The sequence below is a fragment of the Pongo pygmaeus genome, chromosome 1 (genome assembly GCF_028885625.2).
Source record: "Pongo pygmaeus isolate AG05252 chromosome 1, NHGRI_mPonPyg2-v2.0_pri, whole genome shotgun sequence".
In the NCBI taxonomy this organism is placed as follows: domain Eukaryota; kingdom Metazoa; phylum Chordata; class Mammalia; order Primates; family Hominidae; genus Pongo; species Pongo pygmaeus.
Genome location: NC_072373.2, coordinates 22807654 through 22832653, shown reverse-complemented (window position 1 = coordinate 22832653; position 25000 = coordinate 22807654). Strand labels below are relative to the sequence as shown.

At 47.8% G+C, this 25000-nt stretch overlaps 1 protein-coding gene across 6 annotated transcripts in view; it reads right to left on the bottom strand.

Moving 5' to 3' along the window:
* ITPKB (inositol-trisphosphate 3-kinase B) overlaps window positions 1-25000 on the bottom strand; it is a 123668-nt gene that overhangs the window by 83500 nt on the left and 15168 nt on the right. The window contains exon 3 of one of the 6 annotated variants that reach the window (XM_054467908.2): window positions 7914-8630. The exons of 4 other annotated variants lie outside the window; for them this stretch is intronic. In XM_054467908.2, the coding sequence (XP_054323883.1) occupies window positions 8628-8630 (3 nt within the window). In that variant the 3' untranslated portion in view covers window positions 7914-8627. Of the gene's footprint in view, window positions 1-7913; window positions 8631-22452; window positions 23461-25000 lie in introns of those variants that run through there. One more of the 6 variants, XM_063671704.1, reaches the window with a different exon arrangement.

The following is a 25000-nucleotide window of genomic DNA, read 5'->3' as shown; positions in this document are numbered from 1 at the left end:
AGGACAGAGACTGCTCTGGCTGCGTACCTGGAGGATGATCTCTGAGGATCTCTGCACCGCCAAGCACCCTCCGGGCCGCTGACGACACTGTCAGATTCCCCAGTGTGTGAGCCTATACTACAGCAGTGTAGACTACAGCAGTTAAGAGCCCGACAGTGCAGCCAGGCAGGTCTGGGCTCTGAAGAACTGTGTTCACATACTAGAATTTTCTCGGACAACTGAGAAGTCATTTAACACCTCTGGGGTCTCAGTTTCCTCATCTGCAAAATAGATATATTAATAGCACTTACCTCACAGGGTCATTGGGAGGATTAAATAAGCCAAAATATTCAAACCACTTAGAACAATGCCTGCAGCATATTAAGCATTCAATGAACGTTAGTCAGTATCATCTTTACTGTCAGCTTTCTGAGAATAGTTCTTTCTGGAATATTCTTCATAGCACCCAGTACAGCAGAGCTTCATTAATTTTAAAAAGAAAGAAAGAGAGAGAGAAAGAAAGAAAGAAAAAAAAAGACAAACAAACACTAAGCTATTCTATTAGTCAGGGTTCTCTAGAAGGACAGAACCAATAGGATAGATAAATATATAAAGGGGAGTTTATTAAGTATTAACTCACATGATCACAGGTCCCACAATAGGCTGTCTGCAAGCTGAGGAGCAAGGAGAGCTGGTCCAAGTCCCAAAACTGAAGAACTTTAGAGTCTGATGTTCAAGGGCAGAAAAGATCCAGCAAGGAAGAAAGATGTAGGCTGGGAGGCTTGGCCAGTCTAGTCTTTTCACATTTTTCTGCCTGCTTTACTTTCTATCTGCACTGGCAGCTAATTAGATGGTGCCCACCCAGATTAAGGGTGGTTCTGCCTTTCCCAGTCCACTGACTCAAATGTTAATCTCCTTTGGTAACATCCTCACAGACACACCCAGCATCAATACTTTGCAACTGGCCGGACGCAGTGGCTTATGCCTGTAATCCCAGCACTTTGGGAGGCCAAGGCAGGCGGATCACGAGGTCAGGAGATCGAGACCATCCTGGCCAACATGGTGAAACCCCGTCTCTACTAAAACACAAAAAATTAGCCAGGCATGGTGGCATACGCCTGTAGTCCCACCTACTCGGGAGACTGAGACAGGAGAATCACTTGAATCCGGGAGGCGGAGATTGCAGTGAGCCAGATCACGCCACGGCACTCCAGCCTGGCAACAGAGCAAGACTCCGTCAAAAAAAAAACAAAAACAAAAAACCAGAACTTTGCAACCTTAAATCCAATCAAGTTGACACTCAGTATTAACCATCATCACAGCTATTAATACGATTTAATATATATGCAAGGCACTTTACACACATTGCTCAGTTCCCACATAAACCCAATGCCAAAAGTGTTTTCACAGAAAATATCTTGCCTAGAATGATATTAGCGATTGGCCAGGCTAGGATTGAAACTCAGGCTCTGACTCCAGAGCCTGCTTCTTCTTCCCAAAGGTTACACTGCCTGCCTGCAGAACACCACCTTCTGAGCCCCTCTACCCTTATCAGAATAAGAAGTGAGTGGGGGCCCAAACAAAATTCAAGCAAGAGAGGAAAAGAACACAAAAAGAGATGCTGGGAAGCTCAGAAGAAATTCACCACCTTGTCAAGGCCTGTGTCTTTTTCTGGATCTGGGTTTGCCATCATTTGCAGCTTTTGCTTTGACTCTGGATGTTAGATTACGTAGAGCACTACATGGAGCACACGGTGCCTTCAATGAGAAACCAGCGAGCAGTCAGTCTGAAACTGTTTCTACAGACTTCTCACAATGTCCCAGCTACCCAATGACACTGATTGTTCATGCTAACACACCTCCAGGAACTTCAAATGCTTTTGGTACTCTGACCAGAAGCTAGCCACGCGGGGTCTGTGTGAGCTGCAGCAAGACTCTCTGCTGTATAAGCTCAGAACTCCTACTTTTGGAAGAAGTATCATTTCAACAGAACAGAAAGTGACACCCCAACAGGAGAATTCCTACAAATTCTAACTGTGCTAACATGTTCCTAACAACAGTCCTACTTAAAAACTTCACTTTGGCCGGGCGCGGTGGCTCATGCCTGTAATCCCAGCACTTTGGGAGGCCGAGGCGGACGGATCACGAGGTCAGGAGATCGAGACCATCCTGGCTAACACAGTGAAACCCCGTCTCTACTAAAAATACAAAAAATTATCCGGGCGTGGTGGTGGGCGCCTGTAATCCCAGCTACTCAGGAGGCTGAGGCAGGAGAATGGCATGAACCCGGGAGGCAGAGCTTGCAGTGAGCTGGGATAGCGCCACTGCACTCCGGCCTGGGCGAAAGAGTGAGACTCCGTCTCAAAAAAAAAAAAAAACAAAACTTCACTTTAACCATTTTCTCCAAGGACTTAATCTCTTAAGCTCCACAGAGCCATGGAGATGCACACAGCAAAATTGTCAGCACACAGGGAGTAGGAGGGGTGGGACAGTCTTCCCGAATTCTGCTGCTGACTGCGCCAGAAATGAGTACACACACTTCAGGGGCACTCACTAACCCACCCAGTTGTGACTGCAGATGTCATGATGACTGAATCCTTCTGACTACTTGTCAGCATCAGCACTCCCTAATTCTGCAGAATAACTGGTACCAAATAGCCATTTCCTGCTCATTCATGGCTCCCTTAACAGAAAACTCCCTCCTCCTTCCTCCCCTAAGTCCCATGCACACACAGAGAGGGAATCAGAAAAGGCAGGAAATGCTTGCCTAAGACCAGAGAAAATGCCAGGGAAGAGAGAGACAAGAAAATTCCACCAGGTCTACGTTGAGCAGGGAAATGATTCCCCCAAGAGAAAAGTTCAACTTGGCCCCGCACGGTGGCTCATGCCTGTAATCCCAGCACTTTGGGAGGCCGAGGTGGGTGGATCACTTGAGGTCTAGAGTTCAAGACCAGCCTGGCCAACATGGCAAAACCCCGCCTCTACTAAAAAATACAAAAATTAGCCGGGTGTGGTGGTGGGCACCTATAATCCCAGCTACTCGGGAGACTGAGGCAGGGAGAATTGCTTGAATCCGGGAGGCGGAAGTTGCAGTGAGCCGGTATCACACCACTACACTCCAGCCTGGGCGACACAGTGAGACTCCCTCTCGAGAAAAAAAAAAAAAAAAAAAAAAGGGAAAGTTCAACTTCACGGCTACCCCTATTTCATCGTGGTGAGGTACAGAAAAAGGATTCCCTTCTGCAGGGCTGCCTGTCCTCTTCTGATGACCTCATTGTGGCTATCTGGTTACAAAGGCAGGCAACAACTGGCACTAGGCCTAGAGAGAGATGACCAAAGTTGACTACGCTTGCACAGTAAGGGACTAGATTTAATCCAATCATTCGGCTCCAAGAAATGCACGAAATACAACTACTGGTATTCTCTTTATTCGGCAGATGATAATGAAGACCCATTGGGAAGGTGCCTTTCCATTTTGTCAGTCTAGGACCTGAGTGGAGTCCCAACCGGGAAGCCTGGGGCAGTGTGCTAAACCAGTAGCCAACAGATACTGCATTCCAATAGTGGCTTCTTGGTCCCCTGGCATTTTTTGTGCTTACCTTTAACTGTTCCTTGCCTAAGCTCCCTCCAACCTCAAGGAACTAAGAGAATTTCATTCCTTTCTAATTAAATATTTTTCCTCCAACAGATAATCCACACTGACCCTATCAAGGGAAAATCTGAGCTGGTGTAACTGCAGGAGGTGGTTTATTTTCATAACAGTAAAATATCTAAACCAAATATGCCCTGTGTTTCAGCAGTTTAAACATTGAGGTCTGACAAGAATCCGAGATTCCACGTTGCCTGCCAAGGGCTAAGTGTGTATGCTGAAGCGAGAGAAAGTGATTATGAGGAAAAATGGGGAATGTCTGAGTGGGTGAAGGAAAAAAAAGTGCAAGATATTACTAGAAAAACCTGACTGCACACACAATCCTATCCCCTATGCAGGAGAAAGACCGAGTGCCAGCACCCGGGGTGTGAAAGCCTGCACTAAGGGACCCGGGGAACCAGGCCTGCCTCCATTTCTCACTAGACTTGTTTACAATGAACGGACGGCGCCCGAGTCCCTCCGCCCTCAGCTCAGGCCCGGTTCCCACCGCCCGACGCTCGCTGGCCGAGGCGGGGGCGCCGCGCGGGGATTTCGGGCGGGGCGGTGGAGCAGGGCCTGCTCTACAGGGGGCTTTTCCTCGCCGCGGTTTCTTCCCCTGTCGCTGCCCGGCCCCCACCTCCTCTCTCCTCCCGCGCGCGCTCTGCCCGCCGCCCACGCGCGGAAGCCCGCGGCCGGGGAGCGGGCGCCGTCTCCCGGCATGCTCGGCGGCGGTGCCGGTCACGTGACTGGGAGGCGGCCGCCCCTGCCGCCTTCGCCAGAGCCAGCGGCTTCTCCAGCGGCAGCGGGCCCGCAGCAGAGGCGGCAGCGGGGCTTGAAATGCTGACCTGCAAGACTGGCTTGCGCACCCGCAGGCGGGAAAGACAAGGGGGCTGCTGTTGCTGCTTACGAAAAGAATCTCAGCGCTGCTGGCCGCCAGCTCCCGGCTTGGGAGAAAGGATGTGTTTCAGTCTGGGTTTCCTCATTTGTAGGGTTGAACTGTAGGTCAGCAGGCTCCCAAATCCTGTCTTTCCTTGTCCACCTCACCCCCAAGAGTAACAACTTTTAATTAATTTTGTTCAAGAGCTAATTAAAAAAAAAATCTTTATTTCTTTGGATGACACTGTGCCCAACTCCACGGTCAGCTTGCAGAGCGTAGCGGTTCTGCCCGAAACCCATCCGCCCAAGGCTTTTATTTTCCTAGATCTCAAACAGTGGGAGGGTCGGATTCTAAATACTATTTGTTTAGACCCCTGAAAATTTTTGATAATTCAGTCTTAAGCCGAATTCCGTTTGCCTTTACAGTATGAAAAAAGGGTGACTACGAAACTAATAAAGAGTATAAACATTAATAATACAAGCACTTCAGAAAAATGTTTAGCATGCCATAAAATACCAATTACAAAGCATTGTTAACTCTCAATAATTAGATCTCCGATGTAATTATACATGACCAATAAAGTAATAACACTGCTTATCTTTAAAAACATTAATATAACCAAGGCTACCCACATTGCAACAGGTATCATACCTGGTCAACACGAGAGTTCCCTGTAAAAAAAGCTTCTCGTGTGTGCTAATGAAGATGTGTGAGAATGGAGAAGAACCCAGCTAGTTTATTTCCCGGGCATTTATGAAAAACTGAATGGAGCGGGCAGCAACGAAAATTGTCATTCTGGGGAATGCAATATTTTTCCTCTCTGGGGAAATGAACAAAAAGATGTGACAAAAGCACTGGAGATAAAAGTGACACTGGGAAAGACAGTTTACAGTGGCTTGAAACAAAGCAGTGCATCATTCTGCCAACTTTACAGCCAAGCTTTTTTCAGAGATCATTGGCTACTTAAACAGTAAGTAATGGACGTTCAACAATGCTGTGCCCAGTCTAAAACTAAGAGGCTTTTATCTCTACCGATGACATGAGAAAACCTGTGACTACACACAGCCTCGACTTCATTTGAAATCTTGAGCTGGAATGACTTTTCTTGAAGTCAGAGGCTCCTTTGCACAGTGGAACAAACTCCTCATAAAATTTAGAACTTGAAAGAAGTACTGGCAAAAGCTTGTACTTTTTAAAAGAATCACAGCATTGCTCTTGCTTGGCCAAATGTATTAAATGTTCAGAGATGAATTCCAGAATAGCTAGGAGATAAGAACAGCATCAGTAACTGGGATAAAACCAGAAGGGCCTAAGAAAAGTTATAGGTCAGTTACTCAAAGGCTCCCCACATTCAGGCCACTCTCCCACAGAGCAAAATCATCCTAACATTATGTAAAATATTTAGGTGCTAATTCCTTTATCCCTCATCTCACATTTTTCCATAAACATTCTGATGGCCAGAGGAAGAGAGGAGAGTCCAGAAACATAAAACTGATGTCCGTCAGGTGCGGTGGCTCACACCTGTAATCCCAGCACTTTGGGAGGCCAAGGTGGGCAGATCACCTGAGGTTGGGAGTTCGAGACCAGCCTGACCAACATGGAGAAACCTCATCTCTGCTAGAAATACAAAATGAGCCGGGCGTGGTGGCGAGTGCCTGTAAACCCAGCTACTCGGGAGGCTGAGGCAGGAGAATCACTTGAACCCGGGAGGCAGAGGTTGCGGTGAGCCGACATCGCGCCATTGCATTCCAGCCTGGGCAACAAGAGCAAAACGCCGTCTCAAAAAAAATAAAAAAAAGATGTCAAAGCTTCTGATTTTCTCCCTCCTTCCCCAAGCTTCCTGGGTCAAATCCAAATATGCAGATGTGCCTACGGGCACATACGGGCCTGAATACCTTCAATTTCCCACCAAGGAGACTTATTATCTGTGACTGCCTCCACCCCATTCCAGGAGGCTAGGCTGGCCTCCACAGCTGGAGGTTGGAGGCATCCCCTCTCCAGCTATATCCACTTATACTGCACGTTTTCTCCTGACCCCTGAGGACAGATCTTTGAGGCCCAAATCATTTCTTAGGACTCCCTGTCAGGCAGGTCATTTGAGGAATTAGAAACTCTGAAGTCCCTGGGAAACACGCAAGCCCAGAGTGCTGGGAAAGCACTTGTAGAGCCATCAGAAGGGACTCCCCCCACATCTTCCAACTCCCAAGCACCCATAGGTTCACATAAACATCAACCCAACCAGTTTGTTGCCTCTTATTCCAAGCTGCTAAAGGGCTGGAAGAGGAGGCTGAGGGTCAGCAGGCAGAGGCTAATATCTGCTGGGAATTGCCAGAAAGATGATCCCCCTTCCTGTGAGGTGAAGGTCAAAACCACGTAAATCCCATTTCCACTCCACAAACCTGTAAGAGTTCAATTGTTTCAATCAAAGGCAGTACGAAATTTAGAAAGATTAAGATGATGGGAAAGAAAGTGGTACCACAAAGTCAAACTCAATCCTGGAAAATAATAAATGGAAAAACAATAAATAAAAATACTTGACAGTGAAACCCATTGGGCTGGACAGTGGTTTCCTCCAAGTTAAGTACAAGAGACTCCCTTTTACCCATTTCCATACCTGGGGTCCTTGACAGAAAACTTTCTAGAATGTGGGTTTTCTGAGCTGAGAGAGACTTCAGAGATCAACAAGTCTTTGGGTTCCAAACCTGAAGACTGTGGGCTAGGATCTAGACAGGCTTCTTATCAATGTCCTGAAAGGGCAAAATGGCCTGTGAAATGTGCCTCTCTCTGGAAAGAGGGTGTGTGGCTTTCTACCACTTTCCAAAATGGCATAAGACCCAAAAGGGGTTAAAAACCACTGATTTGGCCCAGCTCTTGGATTTCACAGATAAGACCCAGAAAACTCAATTGAGTGCTCCAGGTGACAGGGCAAATTATATGTCACCTTCTAAAGCAGGTTGGGGCCTGTGGGAGGAGGAGGAGGATACCACTCGAGCTGACAGGTCTTTTCCATTTCTAATTACAAGGATTCCATGAAGTTTCCAGCCGCCAGTCTGTCTGGCTTTCTGGGCCTGGGTGTGTCAGTTGCCACTCTGTTGCCGAGGTGTACAGATGGCCAGGGGACTGGGGTGGCTGGATATGGCCAGCAGCCAGCTGGCTAGCATCCAGGCATCAGCTCTCAGCCAAATTGCTTCCTGGGGGCTCAAAAGGGGTTTCCAAAAAGTCCAGTCCACAGAATGAGGCACAGTTCAATCCTCTAGGGACTCATCACTAAGGGTGGTTGCATGAGAAAAATTATGAAAAACCGTCACCCTCCAGTACCATATGGGCTCTATTTCCAGGCCAGCGCAATTAAGAACAATTTCACAAGGAAAAAAAGGGACCTAGTATAATAATTCAGAATAAAAACATTATTGCCAAATACAAGTACAATTTTTTTTTTTTTTTAGATGGAGTTTAGCTCTTTCACCCAGGCTGGAGTGCAGTGGTGCCATCTCGGCTCACCGCAACCTCCGCCTCTCGGGTTCAAGCAATTCTCCTGCCTCAGCCTCCCAAGTAGCTGGGATTACAGGTGCCCGCCACTACACCTGGCTAATTTTTGTATTTTTAGTAGAGATGGGGTTTCACCATGTTGGCCAGGCTGGTCTCGATCTCTTGACCTCAGGTGATCCGCCTGCCTTGGCCTCCTAAAGTGCTGGAATTACAGATGTGAGCCACTGCGCCTGGCCAATAAAGTAAAATTTTAAGAGAAAAACATGGAATGGAAAAATATTTGTACATTAAGTAACTGACAGCTTACTATATAAAAAATGCCATCAACATGTTCAGGCAACGGTGGCTCAATGGGCATAAATAGGCAGTGTACACATGAGTAACTAAAGGCCATCATCACAAGGAAACATGTAGAGTTCCTCTTGAAAACTAAAGAATTACAAATTACAACTTTAAGGGACAGTAAGACAATATCAAACTACAAACAAAATCCAATGGTCAAAGCGAAACTGCAGCACTTAGACTTTGCAGATGACCCCGTAATTGGCTCAGTCTTTCCAGAGAGTAGTGTGGGAAGATGAAATATGCTATACATCATTCTTGGTATTGGACGTTGCCCCAGCAGTACCACTGAGGGGAACACTTCCCAAGGAAGTCACTAAAGGGAGAAGAAAAGAGGTCATTTTAACAAAAATACTCATGGCTGCATATGGCAATAACTGCAACAAAATATGGAAACTACCCACCCAAAGGTAGGAGTAAGATGATGTAAATGATGTAGTAGCTGAAAGTTCACACTCAGGAATCAGACCACACAGTTCATTACTATATGAAATGACGTTAAAACAATAAAAGATAAAACTAGTACAATCAGACTGCAATTATGTAAAACAAAATTAGGCAATTGGTCAAAGACCAAATTGGATTTACAAGGACTGTAAATACCTAGAATGAGTTAAATCATTCATTTAGTCGTGGTTATCATTATTTAGTCATGGTTATCATTAGCTTCTTTCTCTGTAATATTTAAGTTTTTGTTAAAAAACAAAAAGAACAAAGAAAAAATAAATCAAACCTGCCTCAAACCGTTGGTAGAATGAAGTAGGGAACAGTTCAAGGGACCTAATTGAGACCCACCCAAATGTATGCTCTTTGGAGCTACTCCCAGAGTGAATACTAATTGTTATAAGCCACTCCCATGCCAGAGGCTGACTTAGGCACGAGTATCCGAGACATTCTGGTCAATGAGACACAGAGGATATCTGCTGGGAGCCTTCTGAAAAAGATGTCTCGGCCTTAGACATCAAGAAGAGCCATCTCCTCTCTTTCCTCCAAGGGATATTATCCTGTCCACAGAGGACGGGAGGCCCTGTAGCACCCATCCGGCAACCACGAGGAAAGATGAGTCAACACGTTGTGGGACAGGGCAGAGAGATGCAGAGGACACAGGTCTTTCAGTAACTCTGCTGTGTTGATGAATTAGCCAATGCTAGAACTGCCTGTGCTGGGACTTACTGATCAAGGTGAAAGAATGTGTTTTCTTTATTGTTTCAACTCTACTGGGTTGCAGTTTTCTGATACTTGCAGCTGACAGCATCTTAACTCATGAGGCAGGGAGCCTGAGCAGCTTTCTGATGGAGGCCTGGCAGGCCGTGCTGCCCTAGGCCAGTATTCTGCCAGGCCCCTCACTGTATTCCATTCTGGGGGACAGCCTACTGGAGATGTAAGAAGACACTGGTGAACATGAGCTACACCAGGCCTCAGAACAACTCCAGATGGTACAGCAAGCAGGTGGCAGCAGTGGGCAGCAGAGCCCCAGACGTCTGGCCCCTCAATAGGGGACCTCTGGGCCACCAGCTGTCTCCTTTCTGGATTCACCCATTTCACAAAGGCTGTGACAAAACTGCCCTCTGGGTTAGAGCTGCCAGAAAAAGTACAGGATGCCCAGTTACGTTTGGATTTTAGATAAACAACGAGTGACTTTTTAGTATGAGTATGTCTCATGCCTTTATTCTGGCTGCACCCCCTCCCTGGCGAGGCACCAGGCTAGGAACATCCAGAAACAGAGATGGCCTCCCCTGCCCTGGGCTGCCTGTCTGGGCTGCCGTGGGTGTGTCTGGCCCAGTGGTAGGAGGATGTCCAGTGTCTGGCCTCTCCAGGTCTCCGATGGGTCTAGGAATGTCTGATGTGCATTTTATAGTAACAGACAAGAAGTGGCTAACACTTAAAATGTATGGGTGGGGTGGGCGTCACTGCGGTCCTGGGACACTTGGAAACTATGCAGCAGGCTGTGGAGGGGACTAGGGTAGAGGCAGGCACAGTGGCTCCTGACATCCAACTTCCCCCCAACAAGAACTTCCTAGATAAGGCAGAAGATGTGATACTTCCCTGACCCTCCATTGTCTAAATATGAAACTTCCATGACTAGGGACCAACGGTGAAAAGCGGCAGTTGGCAGGCCTAGCCCTCACCTGTCCCTGTCTACAGGCCCACCTACCTGCAGTTAGGTTTCCTCACTGTCATTCTCCTTTGGGCCATGTCTTACAGCATGATACTCCTGCCCAAGGACAGTGCTTAACTTGTTTGGTGCAGCACTATCTCCCCGCTTGGTCTCTTAGTAAAGCTTGCTGATGAGAGCAGAGCCTCATTTCTTGGAACTTTGCTTTATGGTTCCCTGTCTAGTATCCTGATAGCATCCTGCCTGGGGCCAGCACTAGCTCATAACTACCTGGGAAGAAACCACTCCCCAATGGGAAGATTCACAACCCACCCACCACAAAATTCAGCCACATCCCAGTGACAGATACATCTGTCTTCCCTGCCCCTGTCTCTTCTCCCCTGACTCACGGCCTCCTTCAGAAGGTGCCATGCTAACAGGTAGCATTGGAAAAGGAGTCTGGGGTGGGGCAGCTGGTGATTGGCTGGTGATCATGTCCCTCAGAAGAACAGAAAGGGGGAAACAAATGGAAGCACCTGCGTTCATGGTGAGCCCTTTTAACTAGTTATTTCTTTTTAGAAACGGGAGACAGAAAATAAACAGAAACTGCAGATAGTAATGAAGTAAGCAAGTAGGGGCCAGCTACGTAAGTTTCAGGGCCCAGTGCAAAGTAAAAATGCAGTGCCCTTGTTCAAAAAGCAGGAAAAAAGTGCCATAAAAGGTACTAAAATAAACCGTTTCCTTCCTTTCTTCTGCAGGGTTTCTCTCAACTTGATACAGTGTTTCTTATTTGCTATTTAATGAGTGCAGAGTCTCACAAGACGCTGGGATCCTGCCCCTTGACTCTGGCCACTCTTAAGTGTCTACTGCCTTCCTGTGCCAGGTGCTGGGCCAGGAGCAGAGAGGTCCCCTCTTCCCACACACCTGCCTAGGCAGACCCAAAGCGTTTGCACACTCGTGCTGGGACGCGCTTGGTATTTGGATCTGGAGTGAGCTGGATTCTCATGCGGTTGTCCACTTTTTGGCCCTGCCAGCCTGGGGTAGGGATGGCCACCACACCCTGCCTTCGGACACCAGTGATGCCAACCCTGGTGTCACTGGAAGGTTCCCTCCCTGAACCTTCACCCAGGCCCCTGATGGGATCAGAAGAGTCAGTAGTTGCCAGGGGTGGGGAGAAGGAAGCCAGGTGGGGCTGGAGCCCAGGGAATTCATGCTTCATTGTCCCACTGGACTTCACTTACAAAACACCAACTCAAAGAATTATTACGAATTTCAAGGCAGCAGCGGCCAGGCATTCAACCCCAAAAGCGGGGCCCTTCTGAGCATGCGGCCTGTGCAACTGCATTCATGAAGCCGGCCCCACAGGTAATAGTGCTTATTAAGAGACATCTTATTAAGACATTCTTATTAAGAAAGAATGAAAACAAAACCAAACAAAATGCACAAGATTCTCCAATTAACTGAGAGTGCTCAGTCAATTGGGTGCTCATAAATAGGACAAAAAAAATGAAACTTCTTCACTTAAAAAAATTAGGCCAACACCCTGTCGAAGCTGACAGGACATTTCTCAGCCTAACATCCTCTACCTCCTTCCTACTCCACCTCCCCAAAATCCTTTGACTCCAGTTCGATATCCTCTTGAGATGTTGCCAAGGTAAATAATTCCTTGCAGTGGTTCCTAAGCAGATGCAGTACCTGCCTCCAGCCCGGAGGGTGTTTTGGGGGAGGGAGGGAGGGGGGGAGGGAGGGAGGGAGGGGGGGAGGGAGGGAGGGAGAGAGAGAGAGAGAGAGAGAGAGAGAGAGAGAGAGAGAGTTGTGTATGTTGCACAATGGCAAATAGTGCTCCAGGGCCCAGATGCCCAGATGCTCAGTGACCTTCAGTGTGCTGGACAGTCCCAAACAATGGGGATCATCCTACCGAAAATGACAATCATGGGTTGTTTGAAAAAACTGCCCAGGGAAATTGCAAGGAACCAACGCTTAAATGGAAACCTCCCAACCTGGACCTCCCATCATTTGTCCTGGCGATGACGAGTGCTGAACAGAAGTTCCTCAGGAGTGTTGCCCATCCCCATCCCCTCTGGAGTTTGAGCTGAACCCACTAGGGTGTCTGCTCATACTTAGCATCCCTCACCACCACGTCCATCCCCGACCCAGAGACTCCATGTTAAAAGGCAAAAAAGAGGAAGATGAGGGGCTTCCCTGTAGGCTGGTACCATGTTGGTCCCCAACTCAGCTAGTGGGAAGCTCACTAGGGTGAGGTTGGGCATTTGCCGGGACATTTTTATTCTCCTCCCTGTTCTGCAAAAGGCCTCCCTGCGGGGAAGGTTTTCTCTCTCAGAAGGCGTCCCTCACCCTGGCCCCAGAGCTCCGGGAGAAGGGCTTCAGGAAATGTTCTCCCCGGTGGTGTACAGTAAGCCGCGAGGGTGGAAACTTAGCAAGAGTGAGATAATAGTCTTAGTTTTATATATAGCACCTGTGTCTTCCGGAGACCTCAGAGCATGGGGTAAGGGCAGGGTTTAAACCACCTTCCCACCGCACTAGAGACGGGCAGGGCTCACTGCGAGGCAACCCCTCTCTCTCAGTCTTGCTGCTGCCCCCCGTCCTGGCAGCCCAGACCCCCTTCCTGGGAACTGGCAGGCCCTTGTGAGGTCCATAGCCATCTGGCTCCCCAGCCTTCGTGGTCACTGCAGGCACAGTCCTGATCCTAGGATATGTGAAGGGTAAGTGGGTGTTCATAGCTACTCCAACTGAATGGACAACTGACAAGGTGAAGAAAGCCGAGGGTGTGTGCGCCACTGACAAAGGGCCTTCTTTACTCAAATTCCCAGAGCCTGGGCACTTGCAAACACTTCCTACATAGCTGTATGCAACATGCCCATTTTACAGCTGGGAAACAAAGGCGTTGAAGGGAAGATGGTCATCGTGAAGGGAGCGCTCGGCTGGGAGGAAGTGGGCTGGCATTGCCCTAGCCCTGCACTCCCTGGATGGCCTGTGACCTTGTTCAGGCCTGTCTGTCCATTCTGGCCCTGAGCATTAAGGCTCCTCTTAAATTATCTGGTCCTGTGTTTCCTGCTTAAGCACCCAGAAGGGCAATATTGCTCTCCGAAGGAGAAAAGAACAATACAGATTGCAGGTGTGAAAATATTAGCGTCCCGGTGCATCACGGAGCGCCCTGAGTGTCTGCTTGGGGAGGGAGGAAACACACAACCCAGATTAAGCAGCTATCAGCAAACCACAGGATGGTCAGTAATGCTTACGCAGCTGCACACAACTTCCATCGCACCCCTCCCGTGGGTGTACGCGTGTGCACACCCACACTTATCTACACACCCACATATCTACACCCATACATGCATGCATGCACATAAACACACATACACTGCACACTTACCCATAAACACACATGCATGCACACACACACGTGCATATGCGCAAATACATATACACACATATACACACACATACACACACACTCATGCTCTGCTAAGACACCAGAGGCGAGGAGACTCTGGACCCAGCTGGCTATTCGACCTCTTCACATTTCTAGAATGCCCCCGCCCCCAGTTCCCAGACGGCTACTAATTCTGCCTTCCTTTGAGTTGCTGCCTGTGTCCCCTTCCTCCCAGTCCCACATTTACCCTGGCTTCCTACACACCATGGGGCGAAACAGTTCAGAAATAGAGTGGAAACCAGGTTTGGAGAGAACACTTTATTGGGGAGGGAAGTGGCAAACAATTGCTATTTTTATTTTTGTTTCTCTAAGGCCTCTGTGCCCCCTCTGTCAAGGGGCGACAAGGACGGCGTCCTCCCCACAGGTTTCCGGTGTCATCCCGTTTTAGATCCACTACAGCCAGGCACCCTCTCTATCTCCCCACCCCAGGGCCAGGGCCAGAGTCGTGGTCTGGAGGAATTTCTAACAAGGAGAATGCTCCTTGGTGTATAAGGAATTTGTTCGGGGTTTACTAAAATCATCCAGAATGTTCTCAGTCGCTACTGTTGGCATCTCTTTGCTCTCAGACACAGCCCCATAAATTCAGAGTTCACGAAGGACACCCTCCTGCTGCTTGACACTTGGCTCAGGCTTTAAAAATGTTCTTTTTACTACAGTGACAGCCAAAGAAAGCATCCTGGGTGTTCAGATAACAATCAGTGTCCTGAACAACTACCCTCCCTCGTAAAACTACCTACCACATCCAGGCTATATTGACTTCAATCACTTCTATCACTCCCACCCCAACATCCTGACTCTAAAAACTGAGGGCTTGTGACCTGGTCCCGCAAGGACTTTCCTTGACTTACTCAGATAATTGATATTTTTAAAAATCTTGACCGTCTATGGCAAAGGGCCCTTCTTGAAAGTCAAGCTAGGAGGCTCTCAGAGAGCAGACGATGAGTTGTGTGTGCTTGAACATTTCAGGTATCAGCCTCTGACATCTATGGTACACCTGAGTGCTGTCCCCAAATATTTCTAGTTCTCCTGGGCACATGGTAGGACTCTACTCCCTTGTCCCCTTAGAATTAGGTGAGGACAGCAGACTTGCCTGGCCAATTAAATGTGAGCAGAAGTGGTAAGTGTTGCTTGTCTGGAATGTAGCTTTACAAGTCAGTATGTGATTCGCCATGTTCTCATTCCCTCTGTACAGTAACCAGCACCATGAGACCACAGCTGACCCAGATCAGGTATGTGGCATGAGCAGGAAATAAACCTTTCTTGTTTTCTGCTGCCAATTCTGGGGCTGTTTGTTACTGCAACATAACCTAGCTCATCCTGACTAACACAACACCTTTGATTTGAAGTAAGAATGACATGAAGAGCTGCTGTGACCCTGGCTTGCTGCTTGAACAGAGGAAACAAGAGAACAGCACTGAAGAGGAAATTAAAGGGTCTATAGAAAACTACCTGTCATCCTCAAGGTTGCCCTGCTTCCTCCTGCTGCCGTGCTTTTGTGCACACACATCCCTTTACTCCAGATAGTCTTCCTTTTTCTCTGACTACATGAATCCCTTCAAAATTCAACTCCAATGGCACCATATCTGAGAATATTTCTCTTCTCCACCACCCTAGGTAGTGTTGGCATCTGTCCTCTGCTGCCAGCAGGAATTGGGACTTCACACTGTAAACATGCTTATTCTCTTCCATAGCACTCACTCATCTGGGAAGACAGTACAGATTGGTGGGCACAAGAGCAGGCTCTAGAGCAGTGCTTTTCAATCAGGGGCGATTCTCCCCACGGGGGACATTTGGCAATGTCTGGTGACATCTGGTTGTCACAAAAGGGGGGAGGTGCTACTGACCAGAGATACTGTTAAACATCCTATAGTACACAGAGCAGCCCCACACAACCAAAAAGTATCTGTCCCTAAATGCCAACGATGAGAAACTCTAAGAATATCTTGGTTCATAACCTGACTCTTCTATTACTATGATTTTAGACATGTCACTTAACTTCTCCTTCAATGTCTACCACATAATAAAAGCATAATAGGTATTAAGTATTACAATCTGCCTCCTCTACTAAACTTCGAATCCCTAGAAGGTAGGAACTAAGCTATGCTTGTACATGTATCCCTACTGCCAGTACACCATGAACGTTCATGAACTCCATGAGTAAAGCGTTAGTTCACTCTTTCCTGAAAGCTAGTTAGTCGCAGGTAGTAGATAAAACCGTCTACCTTGCACCAAAAAGACAAGGCCTGTGCGTGCATTCTCTTTAGCAAAACCTCTGCTGGTTTTAATAGAAAGTATTTATTCTAGTTCATTGCGAAGCACAAATGCAAGTATAGTAACTCTGACCCAGAAGATTTAAGATACCAGAAGATCAACACATACAACCATCCTGGAAGAATGTAAGTTCACGGAAATTAAATTTTATAACAATGATGCTATCTGGAGAAGTAACTTGAATCAAAATGAACTAACTACTCACCAGTGACCATAATATATTTTATGTATTCAAACAAACCAAACACAAATATCAGATTGAGTCAGGAATATAAAAAGAGGTTTTTGTATGGCAATATTTTGTTTTATTTTTCCCATTCAACGTCAATTTTCTAGGTATTACAAGTTTTCTTTCTTTCTTAAACCAAGTCATTTGAAACCTTCAAAACGTGCAAGATTTCCTGATTCACACTGTAATACTCTATTGCTTTTATTTTTATGTATTTATTTTTGAGATGAAGTCTCACTCTGTCGCCCAGGCTGGAGTGCAGTGGCAAGATCTCGGCTCACTGAAACCTCCGCCTCCCAGGTTCAAGTGATTCTCTTGCCTCAGCCTCCTGAGTAGCTAGGACTACAGGTGCCCGTCATAATGCCTGGCTAATTTTTGTATTTTTAGTAGAGATGAGGTTTTGCCAAGTTGGCCAGGCTGGTCTCAAACTCCTGACCTCAGGCAATCTGCCTGCCTGGGCCTCCCGAAGTGCTGGCACTGCAGGCGTGAGCCACCGCACCCGGCCCTCTATTGCTTTTACATGCCATTTTCTGAGCTTATAACATGTTCATACACTTCTAATCAGATGACTTAAAGTAGTGTGGTTGATGTGGAAAATACTAAGAAATCCCAAGTTGTGGCATGCAGTAAAAATGCGTAAGAATAGTTTTGTATATCTCATATAAACCCAAATCATCTTCTGTCAAAAACTGCTCTACCCAAAGTATTTCTATTCTTCCCATACTCTAAAAAGAGATTCGGTGGCTCTAAAATCTTTTTCTTTTTTTTTTCTAAAAATCTTCTCTTTTTATTTTCTTTTTAAAATTTTTTTATTTTATTTGAAGTTCTAGGATAAATATGCAGGATGTGCAGGTTTGTTACATAGGTAAACAAGTGCCATGGTGGTTTGCTGCACCTATAACCCATCACCTAGGTATTAAGTCCCACGTGAATTAGCTATTTATCCTGATGCTTTCCCTACCTCCACCCCCAAAAGGCCTCAGTGTGTGTTGTACCCAAAGTTTTTTTTTTTTTAATCTATTGAACAACTGCAACCAGCATCAAACCTAGGTTTTCAAAACGTACCAAAACGGAAAAATATTCTGAACCAAACCATCATTTGATTCAGTTCCAATTTTGGTCTTGAGCCCAATCAAATAACCACTGAAACATGTTGGACAATTCTAGTGGGCCACGGGGACTGGGTGGAAAGCCTGTGGTCATCTGTCTCCATGAGATGATTTCCATTCCCCAGGCTCAGGGAATACATGGGAAAATCCTCTGCCCATTTTCCAAAAATCCTTTAAGCCCATATAGAAAACAATACTTTCTTTGTGATAGTTTATACAAATTCACCAAAGGAGATTTTGCAAATATTATATAGACTTCATCATACCGAGGGAGAAACAACCATGCCTTTTAGTTTCTTCTGATTCACTGAAATGAGGACTAAGATGCTTTATTTCACACACTACCAGGTTCATGTATATCACTGGGCAGAAAAACAAACATAAATACCTTCTTAAGCAGACGACATCTTCCCCTGTTTCTCGATGGAGACCAAACCCTCCAGCAGGTAATCAAACTAGTAGCAATCCCATTAACTCTCAAGACTACTTTCTGCTGCCCCCTCCTGAGACAGGAGTTAAAAGATGACAAGGACATGGGCAAGTGGCCTAGGGTGCAAGGTGAAATCTAGTGCTAGCTTTAAAGAGAAAATTCCTTCCATCGCTGTGGTTATGAGTAGTTCTAAATTACATACCCCATGTTTCTTTTTTGGCTTAATTACAATAAAAAGGGGAAGCATCTCTGGGACCTTCAGCATGACTGTGTTGCAAAACTAAACCCAAAGCACAGGCCCAGGCTGCAGAGAGACAAAGGGAAGCACCAGTGGCGGAAAGGAAGCCTCGCCCAGAGCGGGGCCTGGTCCTCAGCCACCATCTCGGAGGCGCCCAGAGGGAGGTGGCAAGGAGACACTCTGCATCTGCTTCTTTGTTTTTCTTTTTATTTCCAGGCCCAACAATCAATAAACAACTTTCCTTAAATAATACAGCACCTGTGAGTCAGCCTGGTTAAGCTCCTGTGGAGACGGGGCTGGGCGGTGATGGCATGTGGGCAGGGGCCGCCGTCCGGACCTCCTACACACCACAGCTCCCGCCGGGCTGCCCACCAAGGGGCATGACTCTATCCTGGAGTCAGAGGACACCGGGAGCAGGAAGAGACCTCAGAGATGACCAAGCACCTTCACCTGAAGCCCTGAGAGCCAAAGCCCAAACAGGAGGCCAAGGCTTTTGACACCCTGCCCGTTTTTATAGCACCTCTGTGGAATTTTTCTTTTTCTAAGCCAGATCATTCCACACAAGGAGACGGTAAATAAGCCAATGAAAAAATTAACATTGCCAGCCATTAGAGAAAAGCAAGTTGGCCAGGCGCGGTGGCTCACGCCTGTAATCCCCAACACTTTGGGAGGCCGAGGTGGGCGGATCACAAGGTCAGAAATTCAAGACCAGCCTGGCCAACATAGTGAGACCTCGTCTCTACTAAAAATAGAAAAATTAAGCGAGGCGTGGTGGCGGGCACCTGTAGTCCCAGCTACTTGGGAGGCTGAGGCAGGAGAATCACTTGAAACCAGGAGGCGGAGCTTGCAGTGAGCCGAGATCGCACCACTGCACTCCAGCCTGAGCAACAGAGCAAGACTTCTTCTCAAAAAAAAGCAAGTTAAAACTGCAATGAAGGCTAGCGTGGTGGCTCACTCCCATAATCTCAGCACTTTGGGAGGCCAGGAGACTTGAGACCAGCCTTGGCAACATAGCAAGACCCCATCTCTACAAAATAATTTAAAAATTAGCTGGGCATGGTGCTGCATACCTGTTGTCCTATAAATCACTACTTGGGAGGCTAAGGCGGGAGGATCCCTTGAATCTAGGAAGTCAGGGCTGCAGTGAGCTATGATTGCCCACTGAACCCCAACCCGGGCAAGCTACAGAACAAGACCCTGTCTCAAAACAAAACAAAACAAAAAAAGACACAAAAAGAACCTACAATGAGATGGCCTTGCATACCTGCATACCTACCAGAGTGGCTAAAATAAAAGTAGCTACTTAGCTACTAAATAAAACGCTGGCAAGGATGTGGAGAAGCTGCAGCACTCATACACTGCTGTGGGATGTAAAATGGTGAAGCCACTCTGGAGAGCAGTGTGGCAGTTTCGTAAAAAATGAAATCAACATACAACTACTGTACGACCCAACAACCGCACTCCTGAGCATTTATCACAAATAAATGAAAGCTTACATCACACAAAAATGTGTACACGAATGTTCACAGCTGCTTTATTCAAAATAGCCAGACCTGGAAACGACACAGATGTCCCCTCCTAAAAAGTGAATCGGGGGCCGGCGCCATGGCTCGTGCCTGTAATCTCAGCACTTTGGGAGGCCGCGGCAGGCGGATCACTTAGAGGCCAGGAGTTTGAGATCAGCCTGGGCAATATGGCGAAACCCCGTCTCTACTAAAAAACACAAAAAAAGTAGCCAGTTGTGGTGGCGTATGCCTTTAATCCCAGCTACTCGGGAGGCTGAGGCACTAGAACCACTTGAACCCAGGAGGCAGAGGTTGCAGTGAGCCAAGAACACGCCACTGCCCTCCAGCCTGGGCAACAGAGCGGGACAAAACAAAACAAAAATTGAATCTGAATCTCTGAGGGTAGCATAGCAGAGGCTGAGGAATCCAACTTCAGTAAGGAATCCTGGCGGTCACTCCCTGCTGACTTACTGTGCCCTGTGGTCGGTCACTTGCCGCCCCACATGGCCTTTATGATGGAGGCCACAGCCTCACCTGGTGACTGCAGCTGTGCTCCTTTCCAGGGAGGTGCCACACCCTTCAGTCCCACCTCTATCACCTATTGAGACTATCACCTATTGAAAGCCTGGGCCTTCTGTGTCCTGGCCCCTTTAAGGCCCTCACCCATGTCTCCTAATTTAAATGACGATTTAATTTAATTTACCTGCAGGCAGGTAACTCAACTTGAGTGCATTCAATTCCTACTTAGGTGCTGACGTTATAAGCCCACAACAGCTTGTACCTGTTGGACTCATGCGCAGGCCATGCAGCTCCAGGCTGCCTGGATGCTTCACCGTATAGCAGTACCTAGCAAGCCCCATGCAGCAAAGAGGCCCACGATGCTCTCTCTGGGTGGCCTGAGGCATCTGGACATGTGCAGATCCGTGCTCTGTATCTGCTGAAACCCTCTGTCCTGTGGGCAGATCTGCCCTTCTTCTCCCTGTGGGAGGCAGGCTGAGTCCCTGGGGACCCGGATTGCAGAGTGAGTGCCTTGGGGTGCTCCCCTTTTCTGCTATCAGGGGCTTACTGCCCTGATATGTCTGTAGCAATGAGGAGCTTTAACCTTTTCCTGCCCTTTAGGGTTAAGAATTCTCTTCCAGTTCATCAGCCTAAGGAGGCAGCTCCAGGGGCTCACTTTTGCTGCAGTTGCATCTATTACATCCCTTTTTTAAACAAAGGCCCATTCATTTATAAGGAAAAGAATCCACTCTTAGTTCCACCTCCTCAAGTAGAAAATTTTTAACCAGACTAAAACGGTACTCCAGGGGACCTATGTGAACACACTCTCTTTCTCCCGGGTCCAATATTTCCACGGCAACAACCAATCCTAATTCCCTCAGCCACCTCCCAGGGCTGTGGTTCAGAGCCCCCATCGCTCCACCCATCCGCCTCAGCATTCAGTTCAGTTAGCCCCAATCCCCCTAAAGCACAAGGCCCAGAACTAAATTCAAAGCCACCTTCCTCTGTTCTCCAGGCGACAGCTGATGGGTGGCAGAGAGGACAGGGTAGCAACTTGGGAGATTCAGATGAGTTAAAATCCCAGTCCTGCCACTGATCAGCTGTGGGCTTGGGACTAACAATTTATATGTCTCATCCTCATCTCTAAAAGGAGGAAAATAATGAATGCCCTGCAAAAATTATATGAAGTATTTGATGGAACATGCCTGGCACATAATAGGCACTTCTGAAATCATTGCTGCTATTATTTTTATTATTATTGTGCATCCTAAGACTGTTAAGTATTTTTTACAGCCGCACCACCTGTTAATTCATATTGAACTGGTAGTAAAATTATAACTCCCAGTGAATTTCAAAAGAAATATTGGCCGGGCGCGGCCGGGCGTGGTGGCTCATGCCTATAATCCCAGCACTTTGGGAGGCCGAGACGGGCAGATCACGCGGTTCAAGATCAGCCTGGCCAAGATGCTAAAACCCCATCTCTACTAAAAACACAAAAATTAGCCAGGTGTGGTGGCACGTGTCTGTAATCCCAGCTACTCAGGAGGCTGAGGCAGGGGAATCGCTTGAACCCAGGCAGCAGAGGTTGCAATGAGCTGAGATCATGCCACTGCACTCCAGCCTGGGCGACAGAGCAAGACTCCATCTCAAAAAATAAAATAAAATACTGGCTGGGCGCGGTGGTTCACGCCTATAATCCCAGCACTTTGGGAGGCCGAGGCGGGTGGATCACCTGAGGTCTGGAGTTCAAGCCCAACCTGACCAACATGGAGAAACCCCGTCTCTACTAAAAAAAAAAATACAAAATTAGCCAGGCGTGGTGGCACATGCCTGTAATCCCAGCTACTTGGGAGGCTGAGGCAGGAGAATCGCTTGAACCCAGGAGGCGGAGGTTGCAGTGAGTCAAGATCTCGCCATTGCACTCCAGCCTGGGCAACAAGAGCAAAACTCCATCTCAGAAAAAAAAAAGAAATAAAAGAAATATTGATGAGCCAGGACTCCTCCATCCTATCCTTTGGACAACTGACTTTTAAATACCTTTATGGGGAACTTATGTTCCCTTTTATGATATCTGGTCATGGGGTCATACTGAACTATTTTCTTTTCATTTTTTTTGAGACGGAGTTTTGCTCTTGTTGCCCAGGCTGGAGTGCAGTGGTGCAATCTCAGCTCACTGCAACCTCTGCCTCCCAGGTTCAAGCAATTCTCCTGCCTCAGCCTCCCAAGTAGCTGGGATTACAGTCGTACGCCACCACGCCTGGCTAATATTTTGTATTTAGTAGAGACGGGGTTTCACCATGTTGGTCAGGCTGGTCTGGAACTCCTAACCTCAGGTGATCCACCTGCCTCAGTCTCCCAAAGTGCCGGGATTACAGACGTGAGCCACTGCACCTGGCCTTTTTTTCTTTTCTTTTCTTTTTTTTTTTTTTTTTTTGAGATGGAGTTTTGTTCTTGTGGCCCGGGCTGGAGTGCAGTGGCACGATCTGGGCTCATTGCAACTCCCGCCTCCCGGGTTCAAGCGATTCTCTTGCCTCAGCCTCAGGATTAGCTGGGATTACAGGCGCGCACCACCACACCCAGCTGATTTTGTATTTTTAGTAGATACGGGATTTCACCATGTTGGCCAGGCTGGAATCGAACTCCTCACCTCAGGTAATCCACCCACCTCAGCCTCTCAAAGTGCTGGGATTATAGTCATGAGCCACCGCACCCAGCCATAAACTATTTTCTGAAGTTGCTCAAATCTTCTTTGCAAAGTCAGTGTTCCCAAACTACAGTCAGAGGCCAGGCTCACGGTCCCTAGCAACCTGCCACTTGGTACATTCAGGGCACTCGCCCTTCAAGCACAACATGGATCCTTGGGGCTCCTTGCCACTCCAACTCCTAGGAGACTCTCCTGCCTTCCCCTGGGAATGTGGTATTTGAGGCCAATGGTGACAGACCAGAAAATCTAGGCCAGTTCAAAATGCCAAAGACAGGATGCCAGGAAGGACCCAGGACCTGCAGGGCTCCGTTCAGCTTCTCGGGGTTAACCAGCAGTCTGCAGAGGCGGGAGACGGCTCGGCTCTCAGGAGAGAGCAGCTGATTTTTAATGTACAGTGTAATACCGCAAGGTAAACAGCATCCCAGACGCTGCTCCATATGGCTTTACCCTGAGATTGAAACTAATTACCATTCTGTGTATATTTCCAGGTTGGGGCAATAAGGGAGTTACTGTCCAGCACATTCGCCATCAGACCACCTCTGAGGTCAACACTGCCACATGGTAACAAGCTCCTTTCGTGGTTTCAATCCTCCCAGACATCAGTCCCTTCATCCTGCAAAGGGCAGAAAGAAGAAACTGGGGCTTGGGGAGGTGTTAGGGCAGGCTGAGCCTGAGACACGTATGTCTAGAAAGGGACAACATCTCAAAACTGCACATTCAGAGCCTGGAAGCTCTGTACAGATGCCTAATGGGTCCTGGGGCTAGAAAAGGCTTGAATAGATCATCCTGGACAGAAAAGTTGCAAATCCCCAGGGGTCAACCCTGCAGGCTGCCTGCTCCCCCTGCCCCCCGCCCATTACAGCTGACAGGAAGGAGAGAGTTCCATTTCACTCATCCTGTGTGTAGCAGAGTAGAGACCAGGGTTTGGCAGGCAGGATGCCCAGGGCTGTGGTGACGCCAGTCCGTGCTGCTCAGATGGAACCTGTCACCATCCAGCCCGGATCCTGCATGGGTTCCAGTAGGCCCTCCTGGGACTTGGAAGTGAGCTGGTGTGCTCGGGGTTCATCAGCTCTGTCCAGTCACCTGACTGGCTTTTCCTTCCACTCCACCATCCCAGCCCAGATGACAAGGGCACAGTATGGCCTTGTGACTTGGGAAGTGCTGGGTAGGTTCTCTGTGGCTTACTTCAAGAGGAGGCCAGGGTGACGCACAGTGTGCTTCAGAGACCCCAGAGCCACCTGGACCTGAGTCCCTGTGAATGGACGCGTGACGGGCCTCAATGGGTGTGCAGGAAAATAAAACATCTCCTTAATCTCAGAAAGAGCCTGTGTTAATAAGCACGTGCCTGGCCTGGCACCAGATGCGGCACAGAGAAGAGACGAAGACTAATTAAATCACACACATCCAGAGACCTCCTTGGTAAGAAAAGCCACAGCGATACAGAGCAGTGTTGTTATACACACACACGTGTGTGTGTGTGTGTGTGTATAGAGAGATATATATGTATATATTTCATTGGCTCTCTTATGAGCTACAGTGACTCTAAAAGATGCACCAAGAAAGCAGAGGAACAAGGGGAAGGGAGGGAAGGGACAGAGGCTTTCACACCCCAAATGCTGGGCGTTTTGTGTCTGGATGACCTCAGCCAGTTTCCACCTACAAAACAGAATAAAAAGAGGCTGGTCCCCAGGGTGTGTAACCTGACACCTCTTGCCAGCAGCTGAATACAGGGGATTGTTTTTTTAAACTTCAAGTTCCAACCCCTAGTAACCAAGTGAGGCCTCTCCTGCAACTAAAGAACCTCCTTGGAAAAATAAATCCTGCTGCCTGTTTTGTCATCATCTTCGACAATTAGCTGTACTTGGGACGATGTGACTCGAGCCAATTGGTGAAGGCGATTAGGGCATCCACTTAAAAACACTCTTCACAACTGGTGGAGGGGTGTCCTCTATTCCACCCCTGTTCTGCACCCAGTACTTGAGCCGCATTATCTCCTTTCATCTTCACAGCAGCCCCTGAGAGAGGCTCATTATCCTCATGTTAGAGATGAAGAAACTGAGGCTCAGAGATGTTCGGCCCATGCCAAGGTCTAGGACAGAGTGAGGGTGTGGGTTCAGGTCTGGCTGGCTCGGGCTCCACACTCCCCAGCAGAC